At 47.0% G+C, this 18,416-nt stretch overlaps 1 protein-coding gene across 28 annotated transcripts in view; it reads left to right on the top strand.

The window, feature by feature from the left end:
* Art3 (ADP-ribosyltransferase 3) overlaps positions 1-18,416 on the top strand; it is an 83,980-nt gene that overhangs the window by 62,214 nt on the left and 3,350 nt on the right. For 5 of the 28 annotated variants that reach the window (XM_087582898.1, XM_087582892.1, XM_087582899.1 and 2 more), the window contains exons 4-9: positions 8,427-8,459; positions 9,970-10,002; positions 11,341-11,370; positions 14,865-14,897; positions 16,874-16,927; positions 17,985-18,017. In XM_087582898.1, coding sequence (XP_087439024.1) covers positions 8,427-8,459; positions 9,970-10,002; positions 11,341-11,370; positions 14,865-14,897; positions 16,874-16,927; positions 17,985-18,017 — 216 coding nt within the window. Of the gene's footprint in view, positions 1-8,426; positions 8,460-9,969; positions 10,003-11,340; positions 11,371-12,733; positions 12,770-13,711; positions 14,053-14,864; positions 14,898-16,873; positions 16,928-17,984; positions 18,018-18,416 lie in introns of those variants that run through there. The other 23 variants (XM_087582901.1, XM_087582902.1, NM_001437105.1 and 20 more) reach the window with 8 other exon arrangements.

Genomic DNA, 18,416 nt, shown 5'->3' with positions numbered 1-18,416 from the left:
CTTGGTAGGATCATCTCTGAGGGAAGTACTTCAAGCTGTAAATATCTGAGGGGAGAAAGCTATGGTGGGCGTCTTCTGTACTCACTGTTAGCTCTCACACTGTTAGCTTTGCCGTCCCTTTAAGCCTGAACAGTGGGCTCCTTGACATGGGTGTGCAGAAACACTCTTATTACTCAAACTTCGGATGAGCCCTGGAGTGAGCTTTTTGATGTTTTGGGTTTTGCCGTTAATCCCCCCCCCCCCTTTTTGGCTGCTGGAGATGAAACCTAGGGCCTGGGACATGCTAAGCAAGTCCTTTATCCCTGATTCCCATATGTCTCAGCCTGAGAACTGATCATTTTATTCTGGAAGTCATAGGTAGGACATTTTCTTTATGCAGCATTCTGAATGCTGTGGGTTTGCACCTTGCTGTATGCGATTAAAGGGCTGATAAAAATCCTTCCTCCCTCCTCCTATGAAAATGGCTGGATCCCTCTGTAGCATTTCTCTGTAATGTGCAAGGGGCATAATGGCAGGACTGCTGTGGTAAACAGAGCCCTTGATGGTGAGATACCTGTGAGCATGAGGAATAGCAGCACCTAAGGTCCTGGACAGAAAGCCATAGGCGGTGCTACACGTCCAGCAGCAGGACGGGATGCTGGTACTGACCTGTCCTACAGAGGCTCATTCAAGAGTTATTGTCTTACATGCTGTGAGGCCATAGAGCAGGCCTGCACGACCTGCTGACTGCGATGTGCGTTCTTGTCATTACAGAGGGTGGGGTTACAGAAAAGACCCCTTGTCTGCTTCCCTGCTGTGTGCACCACCTTGCATTTTCTGAAAACACACACACAGACACACAGAAACACAGACACACACACAGACACACACACATACACACACAGACACACACACACAGAGACACACACATGCACACACAGACACACATGCACACACAGACACACACACACAGACACACATGCACACACAGACACAGACACAGACACAGACACACACACACACACACACACACACACACACGCACAGAGTGAGGGTCCATGTGCCTATCTAACTGAACCAGAACCCATTGCTGTTGGGTCCAACAGTGAAAACTACAGTTAGCCTCAGAAACAGAGACAACTTTAGACCTTGACTCAATGTGCCCCGTGTACAAAGGGATGGAAGGGTGGGTAGGACAGTGTGAGGAGACAGCGTGCTCAGCTGGACAGCAGAAGCCGTGAGGCCGTCTCAGTGCCGGGGTGCAGTGTTGCCAGGGCCTTACACTTTGACCTCCTGTGCCTCCGTGAAGTTGGGAATGGATGACTCCTTAGTCACTCCGGACACCTCGCCAGCCACACTCCTGATCTGCATTCAAGTTGCATCTGATTTCTGGGCATTCTTCTCGAGGGGGTGTCAGCACAGGCGAGCAGATTGTGTTAAAGAGCATTCAGCCCTTCACCCTCACATGTTGCCCATGACCCCAAACCAGGCCAGCTAGAGCCAGCTTATACCAGAGTTGAACCCTTGTCTTGTTCCTGCTACATCACAGTGACTTAAAATTGGCCAGGGCTGAGTAATTTGCTATTTCTCCCTTATCCATGATGATGGGGTGTTCCAAGACCCTCAGTGGTTGCCTGAGACCATGGATTATCCACATCCCATTTTTCTATACATCCATACTTACGATAAAGTTTGATTTATAAATTAGGTATACCAAGAGTTTAAAAATAATAATAATGATAATAATAATAATAGAATAATGATAACAGTATGCTCTACTAGAAATTCTGTGAATGCCATCTCTCTCTCCCCTCCCCCTCCCTCCCCCTCCCTCCCTCTTCTTCTCTCTCTCTCTCTCTCTCTCTCTCTCTCTCTCTCTCTCTCTCTCAGGAATATTTATTTGTAGCCTTCATATGACCACTGGGTAACAGTTAAACTGTGTAAAAGAGGAAACGTAGAGATGACCAAACACTATAAGCCACGGTCTCCTTCCTCCCCACTGAGTGTGTTTAACTTCTCTAGACCACACAGTCAGAAGCCCAGTCGCAGCTGGACTGTAGAAATCATACCTATTTTGGTGCCCCTGATGCATTCAGGCAAATACCATCTATGGAGGTCCTGGTTATATAAAAGCTCTGGCTACCAACCATGTTTCAGTAACTAGTGTCTGGATGATGGGCTGCAGTGGGCAGCGAAACCCACAGATCTCAAGTCTGGGAGTGGGACAATGATAAAACAAGGGATACAACGACAGGTGAGCTAGCGGACTGATTCTGAGTGAGCCAGGGGCTCGAGACATTCATGGCACATCATAAGCCTGTGTAAAAGGGAAATGAGGAAGAGGGTGGGATGTGGGGATGGGGTATTTCACAGGCTAATGTTCAGCTCAGCCACAAAGGTGTGGGGGCCGGGGGAAGGGGGAGGTGCTGGCTCCCATATACCACATGTTTGTAGAGCACTGTCCAAGGCAGCAGCTGCCGCCCAGCTCAAGGCTTGACCTAAACTGGCGTCCTCTGCTGCCATCTAGAGATAATCCATGGGAATGCACAGTCAGAGGCTTCCTAAGGCCAGCAGTTGGCATGGCTGAGTGGTAAAACACTTGTAGGGGCGGGCCCTTGGGGTCGGTCCTCCAGCACTGGAAAACAAACAAACAAAAGCAACAACAACAAACACTACAGTTCTGGAGGGGGAAAAGGCAATGTTTCTAAGAGGTATGGACATTTACTAGACTTAGCATGCTAGACACAGTCCTGCTAAGATTTCTAACATAAAAACCCAGTGTGGATCTTACAAAACCTGGCTAGCTAAAAGCAAGCCAACAAGAAACCAGTTCCATTTGTTAGGACATGGAGGGACTAATTCCTGGTTAGTCTTGCTACAAACCCAAGACCATAGAGGGAAAGAGTAAATGCCTTTTCCTTCGTCTGAAGAGGCTAGAGCAGGTCAACCAACGTAGTTATTTCTCTGGAGAACCTGATAAAGCTGGATGTCAGCTGTGTAATCAGACGAAACTCCTTATCACTAAAAGTGACCCCGCTGGAGAACTGGATTCGGAGGGCTGTGGATCAGGCATGCATCCCTAAGGGAAGGCCGAGCTGTAGGATGCCTTATGGCCCAGCAGTGCAAATGCGGCAGTCTACAGAAGAAGACTTACAAACAGAAACAGGGTGCGCGCCTGAACCCTACGCCTTAACGAGTAGTCTGGGCGCAGCTGGCTGCTTCAGTCATGATCCTGTCCAGTGGGGCTGTCTGAATGATGCTTCCCAGAGTCAGGGAAGCCAGAGATACTAACTGTTCTCTGGTTGAAAGCAGGCCTTGTTAGGCAAGAGGAGCCTCTGCGCTCTGGTAGCTGGTGTAGGCTATTTTTGGACACTGTGGCATGCTGAGCCAGATCCCTGCTAAGCCACTGAAAGGGGAAAAGAGAGTTTATTGAGCTGTCCAGATTTTTTTCTTACACATCCACCCTGAGGCTAAGGATATACAGGCAGAGAGCTTGCCCAGCATACATAAGGCTCTGTACTCCTTCTGTATTCTGAAAACAAACATGATTCCACCCAGACCAGAGTGGTTATTAAATAGGATTTTCACTGTTTCTAATTGCTACGTGTGAGCATTTCCTGGGAGTATGGAGGCTCCTGTGTTGTTCGAAACTATCTGAGATCAGTCATCAGTCATGTAGTGAGGAAGGTGGGAAGCGACCCACAGCTCACCATTATGAGTCCATACCTAGGACAGTTTGGAAGAAGCGACCCCTGTATAACAAGGGTCCTTCCAGACCCTCACCACCTGGATTTGGTCATCACTGTTGTCTCAGGGTGAAGTGCCAGAGACGAGAGCGAGAAGGGAGTGCATGCTTGGGTGATTGGTATAGGAAGTCGGCTTGGCCTGGTAAGGGTGTGGCCAGGCAGGTCGAGCATCTGCACTTTAGGCTGTGGGGCACAGAAGCTGGAGCTCCAAACATGGACTTAAGCTGCTCCTCACAGGTAGAATTTCTTCAGGAAGCCCCAGCTCTCCTCATAGCCCTTGTGTTGATCAAATATGGCTGCACTGGATATATTGGATCTGGTTATATTGGATGGTTTCTTTACTTACAGTAACTGCATAAAGACTTCAGTGTGTCTCTAAAACATGGCCTCATAGCCGTAGGCAGGTGAGTGTTTTATTGAATAGCTGATCTGGGTCCTAGACAAACCGAAGCTTGACCTTCAACCCGTGTGAGCCACCCTTTGTCACATAAAAAAATACTCTAAAATGGGCTCTCAACCTTCCTAACGCTGTGATCCTTCAATGCAGTTCTCACGCTGTGGTGACCCCACAACTATAAAATTATTTTTGTTGCTACTTCACAACTATAATTTTTCTACTGTTATACACCATAATGTAAATGTCTGTGTTTTCTGATGATCTTAAGACACCCCTGTGAAAGGGTCCGTCTGTCCCCAAGTTGTCACAGCTGAGAACTGCTGCTCAAAAACGTAGTAGCTTGGGCTGGAGAGATGGCTCAGCGGTTAAGAGCACCGGCTGTTCTTCCAGAGGTCATGAGTTCAATTCCCAGCAACCACATGGTGGCTCACAACCATCTGTAAAGAGATCTGATGCCCTCTTCGGGTGTATCTGAAGACAGCTACAAGTGTACTTATATATAATAAATGAATAAATCTTTAAAAAAAAATAAATAAAACGTAGTAGCTTACGACACATGTCTAAGCTTGAAGTGCTGTGGGTGGACTGTCCAGGGGCCAGCTTGTCTCTGTTCTTTGAGGAAGCCATCTCTTAGCACTTTTAGTCAGGTTTGGCTGGAAGGGATCTGTCTGTCAGCTCACTTGGGTGGCTATGGGTGGGACACAGTATTGGTTAACTTACAGTCAGTCAACTAAGGCACAGTCGCTTAGCTGCAGGACACCCTCGGTTCCTAACCACACAGGCCTCTCAGTGCTCGTCCTCTGCAGAAAGCTAGGAAGTGCCATCAAGTCAGTGACCTAATGATTGAAATGAAGTCTCTGGTTTGCTAGACGCAAGTGCTCTTCAGCACACATTCCAAGGGAGTGTGCACAGGGACAACCCCAGCTCTGTGTCAAAGCTGCCACTGTAATCCCAGCCCATTATATTGGCCATCTGCTTTGGGGAAAAACCCACTTTGTTCTTTGTCCATAACAATGAGTTCTGGCCACAGGGCATCTTGGAGGAGAGAATATTTGTCATAGAACCGTCAGATGTAATTTTTTATGGACAGGCGTTTGTGGTCTGGTTCCTGTGACTCCCAAGGGTGTATGCATTGCGTTTTTATTTGCTGAATTAAAAGCAGGTGATGTCTGAGCAGTTCCTGCACACTAAGCAAATGTACCCACAACAGCACCCTTCCTCCAGTTACCCTCACACCCTCTGGCTCCTGACTCCCCGGTGCTCGGTGCTCGGGGATTCAGCCAAGGCAGAAATTAGCTTGGATGAATTCAGGTGACAAACAGCCAGAAGACAGCCTTCAGAGCTGAAGAGATATTCTCTGGGAAACTAATTTCGGTTGTTTTCTTTTAGTGGCTTTTGTTTCGTGTGTTTGCATTGCTTTGAGATAGTCTCATTGCGTCAGGAGGGAGGAGGCGTTCTCCTTCATGCTGGGGTTACATGTGCGCCCCTCCAGATCCAGCCGGGGGAGGGGGTTGGCTTGTAGGAGTTTTCATTTGGCAGCCTGGTTTTTTTCAGACAATTTCTCTCCTGTGGAAGAGTCACTCACAGATCCACCAGTGCAAGAGACACAACACGGAAGCTTCCCACGCTTCCCCAACCTCCAAGTGATTTCTTCAGAGTTAGTCATGCACACACACGTTTATATAAAGACTGGGCTCACAAGTGTGTAGAGCTCACAGGTGTGTTGACAGAGAAACACTAAAGATGAATTTCTCCTCAGGAATGCACTTCCGAGGGTCTCAGTAGACTGGTGACGTAGCAAAGGGCACATCCATGTTGCCCGTGTCAGTCAGTTTCATGTACCCCGCTCCAGGATCACCATTTGTAGTTGCGCCCAGCGCACTCTAAGGCAAAGAACACTTAGCACCATCCCAGCACATCGATGCAGGGTTGTTTTATTCTGGAGACTGGCTGCTTTATCGTTGAGCTGTGTTATTTTTCAGTCATGGAGCTAGTTGTTTGGGTGAAGTGGGAGGTAAGGATTGTCGCAGAGTCTGAGTGACTCTTCATGCCTTAAGTTTATTCACAGGGACCCAAGGCTAAAAGGAATTCCTGGGAGGTTTTTTCTGTTTTAAGCAATATCAGGCAAATCAGATATGCCTAACAGTTGGGCAACTATCTGAAAAGACAATGAAAGATGTGGTTTTTATCTTGAGCATGATTCACGAGGCATCTTTTTAAAATCATCATTGCATGTGTGTGCGTGACCGGGAGAGGCATGCATGCCACATCTGTGCCACAGAAGTCAGAGGACAGCTTTGCAGAGGTGCCTCTCTTCTTCGATCTTCACATGGGTTCCAGAGATTGAATGTGGGCTTCTCTGCCAAGGACTTTGCCCTATGACCCTCGAGTCTGGCTAACTAGCTGTCTTGACAGACTTGTTTATGATCGGTTAGTGCCGTTTCTATGGAGGGCATGATCTAGTCAGGTGTATGGAAACCTTCGACTCGGAAACAAAAGACGTAAGTTGAGTCCATGTAGGTGAGGATGAAAGTCTCTCCCCCTCTCCACATCCCTTCAGCCTTTTCCTGTTTCCCCCTCCTGCCTAGAAAAATCTAGAATCATCTACATTTCCCCTAAACTCCAGGTGAGGTTGGGCCACCACCTCCTGCTTGAGACTGAATTGTGCAGTAGTCACCAGAACTGTTCTCAATTCTGTCTTAGGTTCTGTTTTAGCTAAATGAGGGTGCTTTGCATTATAGCGTTGCTTAGCTTCCCCTCCCACTGCTGTGGTAAAATACTCAGACATAAGCAATCTGAGTGACAGGGTTTGCTTTAGCTCATAGTTCCAGGCTACAGCCAATTATGGTGGTGAAGCCAGGGCAGCAGGCGCTTAAGCACTGTTTGGTTCCCTTTTCCTGTTTACATAGTCCTAGATGCTGGCCAGGGAATGGTGCCACCCACAGTGGGCGGGTCTTCCCATCTCAAGTGATGCAATTAACATTACCCACTATAGGCAAGAGGCCCACCTCCCAGGTTGTTTTAGGTTCTCTTCAATTGACAATACCATTATGGCCTAACCGACCTGTTATTTCCTGCACGTGTGGGAACTAGACCAAGTTACTTGCATTTCTGGTTTAAATTCTAAACATGATAAGGGATTTGAAATGAGATGATAGAAGAGCAGGGGGGTCATTGTAAGAGTCATTGTGGAGCAGGTCTCTAAGGGGCATGTCCTTGGGTAACCAGACCTTAACATTAAGTCGATGAGCGAATCAGACTGATACAGAGAGGAGGCCAAGACGCTCAGACTTCCATGGGTACCTGGGCCATCCTCCATGGCTTATACTGACATCTTCATATTTTCTCACTGATCTACTAGTGTTAGGCAGGCTGGTAGAGTCCTCCTCTGTCTTGCCTAGGGACAAGCACTGGAGCATTGGTGACAAATCCCTGGGCCATCGACCGTATGAGTGTCTGGAGTCACCTGAAGCACTGAGTGTTTCATGCTGTGTTCCCAGTCTCCCAAGATTGTAGATCGTTTCACGCACGGAAGTGTGTTTGGGGCATGCCAACTCTTTTGTGATACGAATGTTAAAAGTTCTTAAAAATATGACTGAGATCCCCTTTCTCCAAAGGGTGGGGATGGTTGTGTCAAAGAGTGGGTAACACGTGTTATCTACAGAGAGAATCAAGTTAGACAAGTACTGTTCTCTTTAATTTTTGTAACAAACCATAGGTATAGACTAGAATGTAAAGTGTTAGCCCTGTTGGGGTCCTCCACAGTAATTTCTTAGCAAAACTGAACACCTCAAAAGGTGTATGCTTTGTCTGTCTGTGAAGATAAAAGTATGTCCCTGAAATTTCACATCCCACTGAAGTATGGGTCTGAGAAACGAGGCGTTGGCTAGATTACTGTGATGGTTTGCATATGCTCGGCCCAGGAAGTGGCTCTATGAGAAAGTGTGACCCTACTCTAGTAGGTGTGGCCTTTTTGACGTAGGCATGGCACTGTGGATGTGGGCTTTAAGACCCTCGTCCTAGCTGCTTGGAAGTGAGTACTGTGCTTGCAGCCTTCAGATGTAGAACTCTCAGCTCCTCCAGCACCATGCATGACTGCACACTGCCATGCTCCCACCTTGATGATAATGGACAGAACCTCTGAGCCTGTAAGCCAGCCCAGTTAAATGCTGTCTGTTGTAAGACTTGCACTGGTCATGGTGTCTGTTCACAGCAGTAAAACCCAAACTAAGACAATTACCAATAACCAAAGATCATTTGATATTTAAGTAGGTCATGTCTAAAATTTTATCTTTGTGTTTCAGGTCTAAAAGCTGGTAGTTGTACCACAAACCCAGGTAAGATGGATTTAGATCATCTCTGTCATGAGATCTTATTAGTTTTGATTTGTTTGCTTCCCCTCACAATTATGGGTCAAATTCTGCCTTTGCCACCCCCAAACACCTTGTACCATTTTACTGTCATATCGTCAGCCACTACCTCTTAAGGCTGAAGTTTGCTTTTGTTGGTGGCTCTTAGTCCGTTAGCTCTAAAGCCAACATCGGGAAATTGAGAGTTAGTAGGAAGAGAACCAGGTTACTCAACACCCCAAGAAAAAGGGGAGAGCGGTTGTTTTGGGGCTGGCCCATCTCTGGTATGTGAAGGGGGCTTTAAGAGCAGGTGTGGAGCGGGGACATGATGAGTCCCACGTGGCTGGACGGTCGTCACATCTCACAGTGTGCTTTCCCCATTTCTGCTGGGATACCCGCGACCTAGACTTTGCATCTCCTAGGCCAGTCCTTCGAACCCTTTGACCAACACACATTTCTCTGCAAAGTAAACACAGCCCCACTTTTGATCAAAGAAGTATACCGTCAAGATCTTGTCCCACATTTTGGTGTTATCTGTAGACCACCAGGTAGTCTAGGTAATGGAAAACTTAGGAAAGCTCCTAGGACGTTCTAGGCAAGTGTCTCTCTGTCTCCTTTTCTTAGCGTAAATAACCCACTCTGGCAGCTAGTGTCTCTCCGTCATGTGAAGGTGGTTTTCAGTGCTGGGTAAAGAGGAGATGCAGAACAACCTTACACAGGGCCCTCTGCAAAGTAAGTTAATCAGGAGCTGCGAGGTTAGGGACGCACCCTCATTTCAATTTTCCTGTAAGAGCTCATCCTGCGTATCCTGATCTTTGCCCATGGCTGTGCTCTCAAATACTGTTTGTCCCAGGCAGGCGGGGGATACGCCAGTCTCACGTAGTCCTGCCTTACAGGAGCTTTAGGACTGGTGAAGGCCCTCACAGTGTCAGCCATTTCCCCTGTGGCCCCTGTGCAAAAAGCTAGACTCCACTTCCTGTATTTAGGTGTCTCAGGAAGTGAAATCAGGGGGAGTCATGGAAGAGTGGGGTGGATGGCTTCAGGCATGGCGGAGCCGTGACGGGGTCCGCTTCAGTTTCCTTGGGGGGAAGCGTAGGGAGATGTAACAAAAGTAATACCTACCAGGAGGTGGTGGGACAGGTGGGAGGTACACAGGAATTCTAAGTGTTATGCAGCATAGTCAAGGGCATCGCATCCTGTCCAAGTACCAAATGATGTTGTCAGGGGATTGTTGGGAAGAGCTGTTCATTTAACTGTTTGAAAACAAGGTGCATTCCTAGCTGTCTTCCTGGCTAGCTTTTCTATACGTTATTCTTCAGGTTTAAAAACAAGTCTACATCACCTCATCCTTGAACTGAAATTCCTTGTTTCTTATAACCATACAATCTCTTGAAATTAGGATGGCCCGGATGCTTCTGTAGCAAGCACTTAAAAATAGACTGAACCTGGCATTGCATCCAGGCACAGTAACATGGATGAAAATGTGTTTGTATTTCAGAAAATCCTGACCCTGGATATCTCAACAACCCTGGTGAGTGAGTATGCACTCCTGCAGTCCAGCAAGGATGCTTAGTCGCTCTTTCCTGTGTAGCAAATGCACCTCCTGCCTGAATGAAGGCGGTAACTTGGCTGATCCAAAAGAGGGGAAATAACGTGCTCTAGGAAGTGCCCTCCTCCCTCTGCGTTTGCCCCGTGGCCCTCTGAGCAGTAAATGTTCTGGGGGAGTAAAGAAGGGGTACCTGCAGAGCTGCTCTCTAAAGACTGTCTGTGGGGCATGTGGAGGTCCGTATTCCACTGTTGGTATTGGTGCAGGCGACACCAATATTCAAGGGTAAATTAAAATTCCCATGTGCTCAGAGGAGAAGGGGAGGGGGAAAAGATTGGGGGATTGTGGGTGGCCAGGAGGGGGGCAGTGAGCAGGATGTAAAGTGAATAAGAAAAAATATTAAATTCAAAAATCTTCCCGACATACGTACCACCCCCAAGCAGCCAGATTTCTGGCGTATCACAGAGCGAAATCAACTTACTTGAGAGCACAGTAAATTACACTTATTTCGAGCTAATCAGGATTACTCTATGGGAAGATGCGGTTCCAAGCCATCTTGAAAGCGTGCTAAGAGATTTCATAACATGGCAGCTTGGCTCTAAGCTCTAAGGCCCGTTAGTGAGGAATTGGGATCAGCGTTGGTCACAGTTAAGCTATTCAGCCTCACTCTCTGGGTGCTGTGGGAGAGGGGGTCTGCTGGGCAAACGGTCAGAAGAAGCCATGGAAGCCATGTGTGAAGCCCATCTGGATCCGATCCGATTAGCAGCGGCCTCCGCACACCATGCAGTGCCTAAAGAACGCTTCTCTGTCCACTCCTAACATTGCCCTGAATCGTTGGACTAAACTAATGGGGCGATTGATAAGATTTTTCTAAGTCTCCACATATGGAGATTCGGGCAAACCATCTGTATTTGAGTTCTTGGTTTTACATTAAGATTATTTCTTTATTGAAGAGAGAGAGGAAAAAAACCCTTGCCTTTAAGTGTGCCAGCTTTTCTTTGTTGGGAAAGATGCCTACTGTCCCCACAAAGGCAGCGTGCTGACACCCTGAGGGCTCGCCTGGAGCCCTTCTCGCTGGCTCACCGTCTTCACAGATTCTGAGCATCGCACAAGACCTAAGGCTTCTCCTGACACTCACGGGCTTTGTGGTGGTTCATTTCTGGGGAGTCACCAGAGAAGCCTGGAGCCCACTACCCAACACACTCGGAGTCTAGGTGCCATTCACATTCAGTAGCGGCAGACACTGGAGGCCACCTGGCTCTTTGCGGTCAGGTCCTCCCATCTCGTGTGAAAACTGATGCATTTTGCTTGTTTGTGACTTAGATCTGGACAGTCAGAAGCTCGAAGACTCTGGTAAGATTCTCATAAACTCTGGGACTTTATGTTTTGCAAGCTATGAGTGGGTGGTAAGAAGGTGAGGAGAAGCTAGAGCCCATCTTAGCTTACTAGTTTGATTTATCAGACTGAATTCTTAAAAAAGAAAAAAAAAGAAAAAAAAGCTACACCCCCAGTGCCTGTTGTGTGGCAGTCCTTAGGTCATTCCAGAAACCAGAGAACACTGCGACTAACGATTCTGCAAACTTGTGTGCCTCAGTGTTGTTGATAAAACAAATAGCATTTATTTTTCCTAAATTAAAATCATTCTTTGTATGTGTATGTGAGCAGCATGTGTACCCATGTCCATTTGATGAGTATATTCCATTCTTTTTTTTTTTTTTTTTTTGGTTCTTTTTTTTTTCGGAGCTGGGGACCGAACCCAGGGCCTTGCGCTTCCTAGGTAAGCGCTCTACCACTGAGCTAAATCCCCAGCCCCTTGATGAGTATATTCCAAAGAATAACTTACTCCAAAGTTTTTAATTTAAAAAAAAATGGGGCTGGAGAGATGGCTTGCTGCTCTTTTAAAGGGCCCAGCCATCAAGTGGTGCACAACGGTCTGTAATTCCAGGTCAGCAGATCTGATGCTTTCTGGTCTCACCAGACACCTGCACACAGGGGGGACACATATACTCACTCAGGCAAACACACGCGCATACGCACACGCACGTGCACACACACATACGCGTACGTAAATAAATGCTTTTCTGTGTGAGCGTACATATGTGTGCATGTATGCTTGTTTGCATGTGTGCAGGCACGCTGTGTATGTGAGTGCTTGCATGCGTGTGCACATGCCTGTGTGGCCCAGAGTCTGGTACCCGGTGTCTTCCAAGATCACTGTGTGTTCTGAGGAGGGATCTCTCACAGTGAACCCAAAGCTTTCTGATTCTCTTAGTCTAGCAAGCTAGCAGGTTTGGGGATCCGTTCTCCACCTCCCACGCACAGGGGTTATAGGCTAACATGACACCCACGTGGCTCTTCTGTGGGCTCTGGGACTTAGGCTTGTGTGGTAACCACTACCCATTCAGCCTTCCCCCTCCTCCAGCTTCAAAGTTCTTTTTTTTTTTTTTAAGATTTATTTATTTTGTGTATATGAGTACATTGTCACTGTCTTCAGACACACCAGAAGAGGGCATCAGATCCCACTGCAGATGGTTGTGAGCCACCATGTGGTTGCTGGGATTTGAACTCAGGACCTCTGGAAGAGCAGACAGTGCTCTTAACCCCTGAGCCATCTCTCCAGCCCCAAAGTTCTTGTCTTGTAGTGCTAGGGTAGAAAAGTTCTCAAGTTGCGAGAGAGATTATTGGAACACTTCTGTATTTTCTTTTCTTTTCATGGTGCCTGGAATCAAACCCTGGGCCCCCTGCATGATAGGTAAGCACCATACTGCCGAGGTACACTCCCAGCCCCGGGACAAACTGAATAACGCTTGACCTACGAGTGTGTGTCACTAACCTTACAAATGATCAGACCTTCAACCCAGTTACAGCTTGGCAACTAGGACAACATAGGGACCAAGCCTAAAGCTGCTGCCCCCAGAAGCGGCCCAGACGCGGTCCCGCCGTCCCAGAAAGGACAGCACCAGTAGGAGGAGGTGTACTTTTCAGGACAAAGACTGCAGCCAGACTTCACACACGTTAGGCAATTGCCAGACTACTGAGCTATACTCCCAGCCCTCTTTATTTTTTAATTTAATTTTTTAATTTTAATTTTAACTTTAAGAGTCTGAGCTGGGCAGGGTGGTGGGCACCTTCAGCCCCATCATCACTTGGAGGGCAGAGACAGGCAGGCATCAGGAGTTCAAAGACAGCTTGGTCTATATAGTGAGCCATCAGTATAAATTACAAAAAAAAAAGTGTCGTGGTACAACTTAGAGTCCTAGCATTTGGGAAGTTGAGGCAGGAGGATGACAAGTATGAAGGAGCCTGGGATACAGAGAAAGACCCTGTCTCAAAATTAAAAACAAAAAGTAACCCCCAAACCTGGGTTTGATTCCTAGAACCACACTTTTTTTTCAAAAAGATATAACACAAAGGATCTACAACTATTAAAATGCATATATAATGCATAAATATGCAAAAAGATGAAAAAAGTAAAAAATGTTAGAGTACCTGAGATCAAAGCTTTTTAATTCATTTTAATCCTCAATAACTTCCCATATTTTTGTTTCTACAATCATCATGTATTACTTATATGACCAGAAAAGATATAAATGTGTTATATGCACACACACACACACGTTTGTGTCAGAGATTTGAATAGATTTTTCCCATTGTTCTTTTACTCTTTCTTTCTCTCTTCCTTTGTGTATTACAGAGGAACCCCCGTGTTGTAGTGCACATGTGGAGGTCAGCGGATAACTTGAGCAAGTTGGTTCTTTCCTTTTACTGTACGGGTTCCAGAGATAAGACTCAGGTCGGCAGGCTGGGTGGCAAGCGTCTTCATCTCCTGAGCTGTCTTGCTGTCCCTGGATTGATTTAACTTTAATGAGGAATTGTCTGCCTGACTGAAGACCTATCCTGAGTGACTGACTAACTGCAGTTCTCACCATATATAACACTCTAGCCGGTTAAAGACGCTCCCCTTCTCTTGTCATTGTCCCCACTGCTTTGCAAACGTTTCTGACCTTTTCACTATAAAGAGCCCAATGTATACCTAAATGATTGGGAGCTGCGTACTTCCTCTCACTTTAACTGGGTCTCATGTAGCTGAGGCTGGCGGCTAACTTGCCACTTGGTAGGTCACTCTTAAAGTCCTGATCTTCCTGCCTCTGTCTCTCAAGAATTGGATTCCAGCCCTGGGCTCTCACATTGGATCTACGTCCCACCCCTGACCTGGGCACCCCTGTGCACACACACAAGAAAGTTCTTATTCTTAGTCTTAGAAATAAAAAGCCAGGGGCTAACCTGGTAAATGAATTCTCTTTTTCTTACTCTGTCAGATCAGCTAGCGGGTTAGAAAGGAAACACAAGAACTCCTAGGACTAAGAAAGTTCTGGGGATGAATGAAGCCATGAATGTAGGTCTGAGGGATGTGATTTTTGAGAAGTGGTTTTTGTTGTTGTTTTTGTTTTCTTTTCAGTTTTTTATGTTCTGTGCAGCGAATCAAGCATTTGATACAATGTTTCCAATAGTTCTCACTCCTTACAGCTTACACACTATTTCTTCTATTTATTCCCAGTGAGAGCCGGGACCTATAGAGCCAGTGGTGGGAAACCAGGCAGGCTTCAGCCCAGTGCTATTTCATTTAAAAATGGATGCACTGTGTTAGGAAGCCAAGCCTGGAGCCGGAAGAACTAAATCATAGATGTTTGCTCCTGGAGTCTGGCTTAACAGATTGGGATTCCATATTGTTGTTACTATTCCATTTATGATCAATCTATTGAAAGCTTAGAGGTGGGTGACAACGGGGGAGTGTTGGCAATGCCACTAAATGATGAGTACCAACCAGCATTTGTTTCTGCCTTTAGGTAGGAAAAGCCTTGACTCTGTGAAAATGCCAGGTAAGGCCATTTTCTCTTTACCCCGAGAGCCGGTCTTCGCATAGCAGAGAATGTTAACATGGTATGATACTCAAAGGTTTCTCTTAGCAGTGTGCCAGTCACATCGGGTTTTTCTGGAGAGGATCATAGAAGCTGTGCCCAGCCAGCCTTCCCAGGCTGCTGGGGCGCTGGCTCTGGGCAGGACAGCTCGCTGTCTTAAACATGCTCAGGGCTAGCTTGCTGGAACCTGGTTGCAGGCCTTCCTGAAGCTAATGTTGCTCTTGTAGAAACCGCTCCTCACGCCGGCCAGGCACGCAGGCACACAGCTGTTATCTGGGACCTGCGAGTAACAAAGCACAGCTCCGTGAGGTGCTACTCACTCTGGTTTGGTGTGGGCATGAGCCGTGTGGGCTCGTGGAGCCAGAACTGTGCCACCAAAAGCCCAAAGCCTCGGTGCACACGGTGCAGCCAAGAGCCAAGAGCGCATGACACAGAGGCAACCAGAGCTCACAGAAGTTCTTTTCTTACTTAGAAAATGAAATTCCGGGGTTGGGGATTTAGCTCAGTGGTAGAGCACTTGCCTAGCAAGTGCAAGGCCCTGGGTTCGGTCCCCAGCTCCAAAAAAAAGAAAAAAGAAAATGAAATTCCAGGACTTTTTCCTACTTCCTGATAAGCAATGGTTGACACACTAGAAGGCAAAAAGATGCCAACATGGGGTCAGAGACAACACACTCCCAAGGTCTAAGAACCTTGGACACAATCGTATGACTGTTGAATTTGGTCTTTTCCTATTTCTTCCCCAATGCTTGCATTTCCTCAGTGTTTTCCACAATAGTTACCATGGCAGGTGCTTCCTGCTTTTCAGAGCAAACCAGGAAAGTGTGTATTTTTTAAAAAGTCTGAGGGGTGCTGGGCAGTTAGTTGGTGGCTCACGCCTTTAGTCCTAGCACTCGGGAGGCAGAGGCAGGCGGATCACTGTGAATTTGAGGCCAGCCTGGTCTACCAAGTGAGTTCCATGACAGCCAGGGCTACACAGAGAAACCCTGTCTTGAAAAAGGAGAAAGAGAATTATGAGAGGGTGGCTGAGAGCAAGCACTGAGGGCTGAGGTACTGCAGTCAGAGATGAGGAGCTCCTCAGCACTTTATGCTGCTGGGGTGGTGGAATACAAGAGGGCACACTTTATCAGACAGTGCTCCACCGTCACGACGCCTCTGTGTCTCAGAACTGCCGTCTTTCAAATGTGACTGCCCTTTTCGGAAGTAACCTCATAGGAGTATAAAACCACAACCCAGTGTTTCGTATCCTCCCCTTGGGATCATAGAGTGACCTAAAAGATGTTTTTCTGTAGATTTTGTTAATTATGGCCATGGCCATCTGTTAATATACTTACTTATTCATTTAATTATTTGATGGACTGAGCCCAGGCTAAGCACGCAAGGTCGGGCTCTACGGTTGAGCTCCATTCCCAGTGAACTTAGCATGTGCCAAATTACATTCATCGTTCTGACCTTGGCCAAACACTGCTGTCTATTTAAACAGTAGGCCATGCAGAAGCAGTACAGTCAGCGTTACCTCAGAACACAGAGACAGAGAGCAGGTCCAGCAATGCTTTCGTACCGATCCAGGCCGGCACCGATAATAGAGTGGATCCACCCTGCTCCCCTACATCACTTCCTGCCTTTGTGCGCTACCCTCTTTGGGGTCTTCATAGTCTGAGTCTGAAGGTTGTCAGTAAAGCGGCCTCTAAACTGAGTGTGGGAACAAACATGAGCTCTGTAGACAGCCTGGTGTTAGCAGTCCCCCTCTGCCGCCTGCCTGTGGTATCTGTGTCAATTACTTAACTTTCCTAGACCCTCCCATCCTAAAGTACAGATGTTTCCACCTTTTAGAACCTAGGAGACTCTGATGACACAAACTATTGATTGCAACACACAGTAGTAAAAGAGTAAAAGTGGTCATTTTTATTAATTAAAAATCTTTTTGTTTTCCTGTATAGAAATTAAAGTGCTACAAGGAGAGGAAAATCCCCTCCTGCCAGATGAAAAGCCTGGTAATTTTCCACTGGGGACAGAGGCTATGGGATTCTAAGTTCTTTACCGTCGTCACTCAGATAGCTTAGGGACAGGGGGTGGGGGAAGACATCTTGCCTGCGCGCGGACACACACATGCACATACACACACACACACACACACATACACACACATACACACACACATGCACGTACACACACATGCATGCACGTACACACACACATATGCACACACACATGTGCTGAGAACTCATGTCTGTGTGAGCAGGCTGCTACAGCCTAGAAAAGGGTTGGTGGACAGGAGCATCCAGCTGTGCTTCCGGAACAAGTCAGGAACTGTAGGGTGTCTGTAGACGCAAGAATATACTATTGAGGGTGGGAATGAGAACCTTCTGGCATGTAGGACCAGTCCTGTGTCAGCATGCCCTCCCTTCCTCAACAGGCTGGGACAATGCCCTCTACCTCTCCTGGAAAGGTTTTAGAGGCTGGTGTCATATAACCCAGCACCGTAGAGATTGTTCTTGCCAAGCTCGATTGAGGCAGGACTCAACTAGAATCAGTGAATGAAGCTGTGGAAAGTCAGTTTTCCAAGGCTAGACACCTGGTGGTGGTAAAGCACAGCAGCTGGGATCACATGGATCCGCCCCCCTGCTCCCCACCCCCCACTCCTCCCCACCCCAGATGGCAGGAGCGGCCCCCTTGAAGTGTCAGCTCTGTCCGATGATAGGACTATGGGAAGACAACACAGGGCTGTCGTGATGTGCTGCGTGTGGCACTCTGTAAGCAGAAGACGGGTGCTTGGCACCTATGCTTGGCAATCTGAGCTCAGTACACAGAAAAAAAAAGCTCTTTTCAGTAAACAAACTTCACATTCAACGAAAACACACACATTCATGGGGACAGTTTTTCAGAGAGCAGATGGGTAAAATTAAACCCTTCCCTATCTTCACACGTGTCTCTGGACCAGTTTCCCTTGGCTTTACACCCTCTCCCAAGGGGAGAACAAGTTTGCTTCATCTTTATGAGATCTTTCTTGTCTGGATAAACTCAGTAACTCAGTATCTCTTTGTGTTGTAGAAGACAGAAATCGAGGAAAGGCCAACGTTCCTAGTAAGAGATACCTTCTTTTCTTTGATTACTGCTCTGAACATGAAAACGTCAAGCTAACTTTCTTCTCACTAAAAGGCGACATTGCATGCATTTGAGGCACCTTAACAATGTGCTAACACCCAGATACGTGTGTGGATGTAGTCAGGGCACCTGTTTACTTTAAAGCTTTATTTATGTCTTCAAGCACACCAGAAAGGGGAATCAGATTCTATTACAGATGGTTGTGAACTGCTGGGAATTGAACTCAGAACCTCTGGAAGAGCAAGTGTTCTTAACCACTGAGCCATTTCTCCAGCCCCATCTGTTTCCTTTAAATGACTATGAACTGTCTAGAGACTGCATTTAGAACATTTCCAGTTCTCTCAAGCTATCCTTCTCCAACAGTGTTTCATTAAGCCT

The sequence above is a fragment of the Rattus norvegicus genome, chromosome 14 (assembly GCF_021556685.1).
Source record: "Rattus norvegicus strain SHRSP/BbbUtx chromosome 14, alternate assembly SHRSP_T2T, whole genome shotgun sequence".
Lineage (NCBI taxonomy): Eukaryota > Metazoa > Chordata > Mammalia > Rodentia > Muridae > Rattus > Rattus norvegicus.
Note: the sequence above shows the minus strand (reverse complement) of the source record. Positions and strands in the feature narration are given on the sequence as shown.